Source organism: Condylura cristata, unplaced genomic scaffold (genome assembly GCF_000260355.1).
Source record: "Condylura cristata isolate star-nosed mole 26May11 unplaced genomic scaffold, ConCri1.0 scaffold00023, whole genome shotgun sequence".
Classification (NCBI taxonomy): Eukaryota; Metazoa; Chordata; class Mammalia; order Eulipotyphla; family Talpidae; genus Condylura; species Condylura cristata.
Window position 1 is genome coordinate 1,742,186 of NW_004567124.1, and position 10,736 is coordinate 1,752,921.

The window sequence follows — 10,736 nt, forward strand, 5'->3', positions numbered from 1 at the left end:
ATATATATATATAACTACACAAAAAAGATGGTATTATTTTATGGAAATTTACTTCAGAATATTTGTGTGTTGGGTTATGATGAAAATTATATTCCGTGATACTGCAATTTTTAAAAATAGAACTACACTGTCTTAAGAGAACCCAAAGCCCCTCTCTCAATATTCCATCCTGCCTATAGCTGATAATAAGTTGTTGTAGAAACAACATAGAAAATCTCAACATTTAAAAATTTTACATCTCTGGAAGTTGAGCTCAACAAAAACTCGGCCTCAGAGGACTATTGGGCTCATGTGTATCTGAGATGGTCATTCTTAGGATGGACATCAAGTCTTGAAGAGTAGCTGTTCTGTCTCCTAAGTGGCAGAAATTGTTCTGCACAACACAGTGTATTACTGGTATGCTTTGACTCCTCTTAAACCACCTCTTCTCCTTGTAACCATTTCTCAGGTAACAAATGACTTAAGAATGCTCACTAGCTCACTTCATCAAAGAGAACTTGGCTATCCCAAGAGAATGCAGATAATGGGATCTAAAATGGCCTAGAGATGCTTGGATGGAGGTCAATGACCCAGCCATGCCAATTCCCTGTGTCTGCACTGTATCTGCAGTGGCCACGCTGGGACTCCTAAGCACAGTTCCCGCTCCCTCACACTCCCATCCGTTACCACACTCCAAGCCTGCGGGTATTGTTCCCCAAACTGGCCAGGGCATGTGTGTGGCTTGTACAGTACATCCCTACAAGATGTTCCTTTGCATATCCCACAGACCTTATGTACCTTCAAAGTTATCTTTTCCTTCTGTTTCACTTTTTATTTCTTGAACACCCCTTCTCTCACATGACTTCTATTTCCTTGCTCCTTACATCCACCAAGTGCCAATTCCAACCCATTCCAACTCTTGCAAGCTCTCACATCTCTCCTTTCCACATCGTGTGACCACTTCCAAAGGAAGGAACTCTAGAGACTCCCCTAATTTCCTATATGGTACTGAGCTCTGTATCACCAGCACACCAACCTGCAATAAGTTCATTTCTGTGCATAACAACCCTCCTGCTCAACAGCTTGCATGGCTCCTTCATGCCCACTAATCAGGCATGGCTTTGGCTGGGAATTGAACACCAGTCAAGGCCTCAACAGGCTGGTCCCACAGTGCCATCCTGACTTAACCTCCCACTGTCTCACTGGCAGCAATCCACCTCCCATACCTGGCTCGTGTCCTGAGGACACAGTAATATTTGCTCCCTCCATTGTGAATGATGATCTCTTCTTTTAGACCTACCCATCCTTCCAAGTCCAGCCCTGCCTCCACAAAGTTCCCGTTGGGTCTGCTTTCCCCTCTGTTTCCAATGAGCTTCTGTCTCCGGATACCTGCAACCCTCCATACCTGACCAGGACTCTCCTCTTCAGTGATCACTGTTCCAGGCACCCCTGGAAGACAGCAACATTGTCTTATGGACATTTTGGTCCCACTCCCCGGGCCTAGCACTGTGCCCGGCACACAGTAGATGCAACTGAGCATGTGCTGGTTGAACTAATTCCTGATTCCTGATGCAGGCCTGAGCTGGTGTCAGAGAGTTGGGGGAGGAGGATGAAGAAGTGAAGGGATGGGAGGGCAGGTAGGCTGGTGCTCAGGTCACCTCACAGGCTGGCTTGGGTGGTGGGCCTTGCTGTGCTGGCTCAGCATCACTTGGGACTGGTCCTGTAAGGCCTCCACTTGTTCAGGATCCTTCAGGCCCCGTGTTTCTGGAGAGAAGCATATAGTGAGCCCCTCTCCCAACCTGCCCTATCCCCACCTCTGTACACATCTTTGTCCATGTAGGGTGGAAGTGGGCAGGGTGAGCAAAGAGAAGTCACTGGTATCCCCATTGTTTCACCTCTGACCTCTTCTCTCTTACGACTTGGGCAAACACTCAATTACCTGGCTTGAAAAGGACAAGGGCCTTCATGCAGGCAAACTCTGTAGGGTCGACTGCCAACACCCGGAACCGTGAGATGGTTTCCTGCAGGATGCGCGTCTCCATGCTGGCCAGCACTAGCCGACCCTGGGAGCCACTGGCGGCAGAGGCCTCGGCGGGGGCCAGCAGGGGACAGCTGTCCAGAGGCAGAGACCACTGTATGGCTCCGAGAAGGAAGAGTTCACTCCATGCCTCTTCCAGAAGGATCACCTGTGCTCAGAGAGGGGATGAGTGTGACAACTGATACGCAGCACTTCTGGCTCAGCCTGAACCTTGGCCACCTTCTTGGGGACATTAGGAAAGGCAGGACTGTTTCTTGGTGCCCAGAACCATCTTCTAACCTCTGTCCCATATCAAACCCAGGGCTCTGGGATTTGGTACCATCTAGCCCAGCTGCTGGGGTTCCAAGATACTGTGGCTGGAACATTTAGGAAAACCTAGAGACATGGGAGTGGGTGACCAGGAGGATACCCAACAAGGGCACTTCCAGTTCAAGTATAGTCAAGAGATTCAACCTGACTCTACTGAGCTGCTGCGGTCAAGCCACTGGGAAGGGCTCAGCGCTTCAGTGTGCTGCTCTCTTCCCGGCTTTATTGAGAAGGTTCTGCCAGCTTGCCCAGGAGAGGCCCAGAGAGGTATCCTACAGGTGAGGAGGCTGGATTGAAACCCTAGCTAGAAGTCAGAGGCGTTATCCTGTAAGGAAGGCCAGGGTGCCCACTCGTGCTATTAAGTGTCAAGTACAGGGCATCCATAGGACCAGAGAGTGTTTGTCTAGGAGCAAAGAAGACCCCAGGGGCTATACACAGTCCTCAAATCCCATCTCACAACCATCGCCACTCAGAAATGTGCACCCCATCCCCATCTGAGACACATACCCCTGATCATACTGACTCAGAGACAGGTGGGCGCCCAATAGTCATCATTCCAGTTTTGTGTGTCCCCAGTCATCACCTGCAGAGGGAGGTGTGTGCCCCCCCCCCCGGCCTGATTGGCTTCCATGTTTGTACCTGATCCCGGAAGGGCAGGTTGGAGAACACAGGCAGGTTCTTGGCCCACTTGACAGCCATGAAGAGCAGGCGAGCTGAAGTCTCATGGGTGCTGTCTGGGCTGAAGGGGGACGAGAAGGGTAAGGGGTAGGGAGATGAGGGGAACTCTGGGTCATTGCTGGTGACATCGATATTCTCATCAGCTGTAAGAGGAAGTTGTGGCATCAGCTCCTGCTCTGTGGCAGGTGGCAAGGGGTGCCCAGGGCCCAGAGTGTAGGGATAAAGCCCGGGTACTCAGGTACTCATTCCTCAGTACCAAGGCATCCTCCCACTCACCATCCTCTGGTTCCAGCTTAGCACAGGTTTCTGCTGTTATAAGGCTGGCCATGAAGTGGTGGTGGCCTGCAGGCAGGAGGGCCCCTGGTCCCAGGGCTCTGGTTGCACAGACAGACATGGGACCTCGTGGGCTGGGCCCTGTGGGGGCCAGAGGAGCCACCAAGGACTCCAACCGGGGCTCCATGTCTGGCTCCATGTTGTCCAGGTGCACCTGGGCTGTGCTTCTTGGCTGGCGCTCATTCTGCACAGCTAGGGAGGGAGGGAGGCAGAAAGGGTCAGAACACCCCACCACTGGTCATACACCCCCAAGTTCCATCATGCCACTCATTGACTGTCTCACCGTCCTGGTTCATGCCTGCTTGTAAGCACTTCTTGAGCCGGCAGGCCTGGCACTGGTTGCGGTGGGCCTTGTCCACTGGGCACATCCCTGCCCCAACCTGGCACCTGCCAACGGAGGGGAGCCCCAGGTGTCAATGTCCTGTCCAAACTCCATGTTTGCCCTGTCCTCTTCTTCTCCAGACACCCTCCACCCCTCCCCAGGGTCCATCGGGGACAGGAAGCCAGCTGCACTCCCTGAGCCAGGAGGTTGCGCCCTGCTGCACCTGTAGACGAGCCTCCTCCTCACACTCCTCTTGAAGAAGCCACTGCAGCCATTGCAGGCGTAGATGCCATAGTGCTTCCCGCTGCTGCTGTCTCCACACACCCGGCACTGGAGTGAGGGTCCCGCACCTGAGGGGCAGAGGCTGAGCCAGCTGGGTGAGGCTGGGGCAGCCGGGTCATATCCCCCCTTCCTCAAGGGCCTCTCCACCCCTCAGCCCCGCCCTGTCCTCAGGCTCCTGCGCACCTGCGTTTAAGCACACCGGAGTCCCGCCCGCAAGTGGGTTCGCCTTGCCTTTACTTCCCCTCCTCCTCCCATACCTCTCGCTGCAGGTGACATCAGACCCCACGGTGCCACAAGAGCTTTGTCAGCATCACCTTCAGGAGCCCCTGCGGCCAGTCTCGAAGGTCTCGAAGGCGCTTCTCTCGTCTTTCCTTGCCGCTCAGCTGAGCCGTGCAGCCTGGGCTCTGCCGCCTGTGTCCAGGCTTCTGGGTTTGCCCAAAGGCTCCCCCATGTGTGCCCTTAGCCCTTGGGTCTGGGCCTGCGTTCTCTGGCTCTCGTCGTGGTTCCTGCAGACCACCAGCCCACAGGCTACTCCCCAAGGGCCCAGAGCTGGCCTCAGAAAGCCATACCTGACAGATCCTCCTCCAGGCTCCAGCTGTCAGGACACGCCTTCCTGGAGGCAGCCTCCATTGCTGGCACAGTTGCAGCCATGCTGGCTTCCTCCTGGGCAGCCTTTGCCTTCCTCCCTGAAGGCGGCCTCTGGGTGCTGAGCCAGTCCCTCCTCCCTCCCCACTTCTGCCTCTCCACTCGTGCCCTATCTCTCTTCTGACTCTACTTATCTGGCCCTGGAGGTCTCCCTCTGTCTGTCTCTCCCCCTGTCTCTCCTCTCTGTCCTCCTGCCTCCTGTCCGCTGTGTCAACTGCCCCTCACAAAAGCAGCTTTGGCTCCTGGAGATTTCTCCTAGGGCAGCGCTGGACGCAACTTATGATCCCCTTAATCTTTACTGTCTCCAGAGAGGATCAGCTGGCCACACCTGCAGCCTTACCAAGGTGCCCCCGGAGCCGGTCAGTCCTGCCTCCTTCCCAGCCCCCAGCTGCCCAGTGTCCCAGGTCCCTTCTGCCCTGAGCATTCCAGGTATTTGCCATCCACTGCCAAGTTTTGAAGGGCAGCGTGGTGCTCCTTCCCATAGGACGCTAGTCTTTTGGTCTGTGGGCACACACATGTGTGTATCTATATGGCTACAGGAACGTGGGACTTGCTTGGCACCTGGGGAGGACAAGCTCTACATCCTGTTGCTTCTCACTTGACCTGTTGATGGGGGACTTCTTTGGGCCTAGGGTTTGGGGCATTGGCCAGCCCCCTGGAATGTCCACAAACCCACATTTCTGGGATAGTGTGAGGCAGGGAGGTCTGTGGCCCAATGTGAGGGTCTCTTTCAGGACGGAGGGGGATGGGCGCACAAAAGGGGAGCTGGCTGGGCTGGGCCTGCGGAGGGGGGAGGCGAAGAGGGGAAGGCAAGCTCTAGCTCTGTGCCTGGTGACCAGTTCTCAGGTGCCTTTGACCCACTCTTCCCAGGGAGGGCGCTAAGGAGGGGTGTCTATGTGGAGCCCAGAAGAGTAGAGAGAGCAGAGAACAGACCCAAGTCAGTATCCCTGCTGCCTCAAAGGCCAGTGTGTGTCCCTGAGAGTCCTGTGTGTCGGTCAGAGCTTCAGTTTCCTCTCCTATAAAAAGAATGACAAAAGTATCTGTGGGAGGGCTCTCCCTGGTGGCACCACATGTTAAAGCACCACATTATGATACTCTCTGAAGCCACTTCAGCATGAGTTCAATCCCTGCCAGGGAGGTGACCCACAGGGCGCGGCAGCCTTGCCAAGGTGCCCCTGGAGCTGGTCAGTCCTGCCTCCTTCCCAGCTCCCAGCTGCCCTCTCCTGACCCGCCCGCTGCTCCCCTCAGCAGTGCACTTTGTCAATCTGCCTGTTCTGCTCGCCACTCTGTCTCTGGTGAATCCACTGACCACCCCTACACCTCTGATCTGTACCCCAGTTCTGTAAGCATAAGTAAATAAATCTTAAAAAAAAAATAGCTATCGGGTAGTTGGGGCAGCTAAGTAGGAAAACCCATCAAGTATTTTGTGCCTGATACTTTATAACACATAGTAAAAGATGGAGCTTGGTACTGCTATTCTTATATTGTATCAGCAGATAGCATATTATTTTATATATTATTATGAGATACTTAACACGCTAAGATAATATATTACATCTCAGGGTTATTGAGAAGATAACAGAGCAATTCAGAGGGACTCCCTGTCCATCTGCCCTCTGCCCTCACTCCCACTTCACCCTCCATGGTCCTCTCTACCCCTGTCCATGTCCTGGATGGGGCAGAAAACCCCATGTTGGTCTGGAGGTGCCTGATGTCCTCGGAAGACCTGATCCCATCTCTGGAGGCATACTGGGTTGTTTTAGCCTTGGGGTGTGGACCCAGAGAAGGGGCAGTGTGAAACTTCTGGAAGGACCATGGAGTTAAGCCCAGAAGGGGTGGGGCAGTGTCCTTATATAAGGGGTGTTAACCCTCGCTGTGACAGGAAAGCACTGTTTGGGATTTGGAAGGTCAACTCGAGGGCCTTTACTGGTAATCTGCTTTCTAGGGCCTCAGAAGATCAAGGCCAGGGGCCTGGCCCGACCTTCTTTGCCTCTGTCCTCCCTCAGGCCTTCTTCTGACAGCAGCCACTGGGGACCCTCCTTTGCAACATCTCCAGTGCAAAGGAGGAAGTGCAGCGAGGAAGCCGAGGCAAAGAAACTGAGAGGGAAACTGAGGCCAGTGGGGGTCTTGGAGCAAGGGAAGGGTAACAGTCCAGGCTGGCGGCATCCACCAGGACAGGCATCCTGTGGGCACGTTGTATCACCAGTCGGAGTGAGAATGCCAGTGAGACGGGGGCCCACTGTTCATGTTCAGGCTTTCACAGCCCTGCTAAGAAGCTGTGTTACTGCTGAGTTCTAATAACACAGGAGGAAACTGAGTCTCAAGAGACCTGAAGGGATCTGTTCAGGTCACACAGCCACGGAATGAGCAGGGGGCTCTACTGTTTCTCATGTCCACTTTCCAGCTCTCCCTTGGTGCCCTCGGAGAAGCCTCTCAGCAACTTCTGTGGCGTTCAGTGCTGGCGGCCTGGGTGAGTTGGTCCTCAGGAGAGCAGGCCTCCCTGGGGGGCGGGAGGAACTGCGCTTCATTTTTGGCTAAAAAGGGAAGGAGACGGGTGACATTAAGGGAGAAGGTGACATTAAGGGAGTTCTTTTCTTTCTTTTTATTCTGTCAAGGGAGATACTAAAGAACATTATTAAGCATTCATTTTACGATTCATTTTACAAGAGCCAAGAGAGAGGGGAAAGCTGGAGGAGGGTATAAGCTGGGTCCTGATACTGGAGAAGGCCTGCAGGGGGTGGCAGCCAGTGCTCAAAGAGGAGGAGGGGCTCTCCTGGAGTGGGGGTAACCTGAAAGAGCGGAGCACCCAGGGCTTCAGGGCAGCACACTCCCTTCTGGCTCAGAGGTGTAGGCTTAGGCCAGTTTTTCCACCACCAGCGTTTTGACTTCATCCTCTCTAAAATGTGCAGAATGTGTCTGCTGGGAGCCGCAGGGGGATTAAGAAGAGGAAAGGCAGGGGTTAGCACAAGGGAAGATGACAGGGAGGAGGCAACTGGATGGGCCTGGGAGGCCAGAGGTTGGGTGTGACCACTTTGGAAAGGCTCACTCCGGGGGGCAGGAGGGAGTTCTCAGGTCCAGCTGAGGGGAGAGACTGTTAGCAGGGTGGCATTTACCAAGAGAAGATAGACACCTGGACTGTCCCTTACCTGTGGGTCCCTTACCTGTGGGTCCTTCAGCAAATGCACAGGAGAGACCCAGGGACCCCATGAGTCTTTGTTCTTCTGAGCCCTGCCTCTCCTGCTCTGTGTCCTATTCCATCCTATCCTTCAGGGCTCACCTCCTCCAGGCAGTCTGCCCTGACTTCGGTTTATCTACTCTCTTTCTAGAGGCATCTCAATGGTCAGATGTCCTTAATGTAGAAGCTCATGCTAGGTTAACTTTCCTTCCTGCGACAATGGAAGATTCCAGGGACTGGGTTCAGATTTTCATTTCAGTTGCACATGTGAATCACTAGGCACTTAGTGGACAGAAATTATTTTTCTTTTTTTAAAGATTTATTTGTGCATACAGAACTGCAGTACAGGCCAGAGGTGCAGGGGCCGTGAGAGGATTCACCAGACACAGAGTGGGGAGCAGAACAGGCCAACTGACTAAGTACACTGCAGCCAGGAGCAGTCCGCCTCCCGGGCAGGCGGGGATCAAATTCACGCTGAAGTGGCTTTAGCTTCTTAGTGCTGTGCTCTAACCCGTTACACCACTGGGAAGGGCCCCGACAGAAGTTATTTTTAACTGGTCTTTATTTTCCTGATATGTTCCAGTTGGATCTATTACCCAGAAAGATAAAAATTAAGTGCATTGAAATGAGAGCCACCTGCAGAGTTGGATGAACATTTAGATGTTATCTTGTTGCTCCCTCACATCATTTTGATCCCAGCCCAGTTCCTCTCTTTGTGGCTGTGCTAGGGGACTGGATGAGAGCTCAGTGGGGTAGGGGTGTCTCCCTGATCTGTGACCACCAGCTGCTGGAACAGATGCCAAAGGATTTCTCTGCCCAAAGCCTTGAATATGCTGACAAAGCAGCCAGAGGCCACTTTATCACTAATACAATTATTCCCCCAGGCGACAGGTCAGCAACTTCCTTCTGACTCCAGGAGCGCTGGGGCTGGGCCCTGGCAGCCCAGGTGGGTGTGTGAGAAAGGCTGTGGAACTGTCTTCCTTCTGGGCCCTGAAGACCCCCAGAGTTAAGCCCCCTGCCCATCCTGTCAACCCTGTCCTGAGTCCCAGCCCAGAGCCAGGGGTGCCATTGTAGGGAGGAGGCGTGGCTCCTGGGCTGGCCTTATTCTCGGCACTTGCTCCAGGAAATCTGTCTTATTCTGCATTTCCTTTGAAATTCTCTCTTTTTGCCAAACAGGGTTTTCACCATTTCTGAGAAAGGATAGCTGCCCATACCCACAGTTTAGTACCCAGCAATTGTGCTTCCAGGAAACCATCCCACAGAAAATTTCACCAAGATTTAATTATACGGCTGTTTCCTGCAGCAATTTTAGCAGAACATCCATCTTAGATGCCTGGCTACATAAAGCATGTGCGCTGCCTTAATGGACAGCTATGCTCTGTCTCAAACGGATGCTTCTCTTTCCTTTGCCTGGAAAGATGCCCACAGTGTTTTGGCTGCAAGGAGCTCCAGAAGGAGACTTGAGGAAGCCACATGGAGCAGCAAGCATGTGATGGAGAAACCGTGCTTGTTTCTTGGCCCTGGACTGGTTGAAAGCGATGTGGGTGAGAGCCCCATGGGGAGGTTGACTATGGCAGTGTTTATCTTGATTTTGATTTTGTTCTTTTCCTCCCAGACTTGTCTGGCCATTTCTGACCCTGTTTCATGGGTCCCTGTTGGAAGGTGCTTTAGGCTTGTGACAGGATTTCAGGCCTTGCTTTGGGCCAATCCAATGGACTTTTACCCAGGAGGGATAAGTAACTTCAGGTGTTTGATTTGGAAACTATATTCCTTGTCTTCCCTGTATTGCACACTGATTGTATTAAAGTTCCTTTCCATTAAAGGTCTTATGTCTTGTCTTGATGGGGCGGGTGGCAGAACCTATTTAGAGCAGGCAGGTTTGGGGTTCAGGGGTGCTGCTCTCCCTGCCCTGTAACAAGATGACTGACACTGTTCACAATCCAATTTTCCCTCTTTTCCTGACATTCTGAGAGGTGGGCTTCTCCACGCTAGCTGAGTTATAATAAAAACACAGCGAAAAGCCTCCGGCATTTACTTATTGGGTTTGAATGTGTAATGATGAGTATATATTTCAATTATAACCAGGATAAAAATAAAGCACTTCTTTCTCAAAAGGAGAATGACTAACTTGAAAGAAATCTTACTACTACTAACAGTAAGAGTAATAATAGTAGTGCTTATGAAGAGATTGTTAGATGTCAATACATGTGAGGATGAAGAGCTGCTCTGCATTTCTCCCTGTCATTTTGAGGAGGGAATAAGGAATCGGGGACAAGTAGGGATAGCACTTAACTAATGCTTAACTAATGTGGAGGGGGAGTAGAAGGCTGGGCAACAGCTGAAGGACCCCTGCCTTGACTGCATTCTGCCCTTGCCACAGCCCAGGAGGCTGGGCCTCCGGCCCAAGGCCTCCCATTTGCCCAGGGGACTCTTGTCATGGGTTTAAGGTGGGGATGGGTGGGTGAGGGCTCCCCTGAGTCCTGAAGGTAGTTCACGGGCTGTTCTGATGCCCCTTCCCGGTCCCTCTTGTTCAGCCTTCGTCATGGCCAGGCCCCTACTTCAGGCTGATTTTGGGCTGATTTTGGTGTCTTCTCAGTGGCCCTGCCTGTGCGCATCCCCCGGCTGTCAGTTCATTCTGTCCTGCTGCTTGCCAGCTCATGAATCATGGATTGTGTCATTTCACGGATATACTGGAATCAGGGACTTATTTCTTTGCACTTAGAGCATGTTAAATGTTTCTTACACATAATTGTGTGTGTGTATATGTGTGTGTAATTAGCTCTAGTGTGAAGGCTACATGAAAACCCTAGAAGAAGACAGGATAAAATGTAGGCAAGGGTGAAGTAAAGATGTACTCTTTCATTCCTAAGAATAAATTCATATCTCTTCTGCAGAAAACTGTGAATTTAGAATATTTATACTGTTCCATATAGTCGTTCTGTTTTTGAGAAAGGAGCTAAGGAAATATTTTGAAATAA

At 52.3% G+C, this 10,736-nt stretch overlaps 1 protein-coding gene across 1 annotated transcript in view; it reads right to left on the reverse strand.

The window, feature by feature from the left end:
- Positions 1–4,589, reverse strand: part of NR2E3 (nuclear receptor subfamily 2, group E, member 3) — a 6,545-nt gene extending 1,956 nt beyond the window's left edge. Inside the window, exons 1-7 of the mRNA XM_004687624.2 lie at positions 4,508–4,589; positions 3,880–4,006; positions 3,618–3,721; positions 3,278–3,526; positions 2,963–3,144; positions 1,919–2,165; positions 1,638–1,743 (exon numbers count right to left, since the gene is read on the reverse strand). Of these exons, the coding sequence (XP_004687681.2) occupies positions 1,638–1,743; positions 1,919–2,165; positions 2,963–3,144; positions 3,278–3,526; positions 3,618–3,721; positions 3,880–4,006; positions 4,508–4,589 (1,097 nt within the window). The remainder of the gene's footprint in view (positions 1–1,637; positions 1,744–1,918; positions 2,166–2,962; positions 3,145–3,277; positions 3,527–3,617; positions 3,722–3,879; positions 4,007–4,507) is intronic.
- Positions 4,590–10,736: the final 6,147 nt, after the last annotated feature.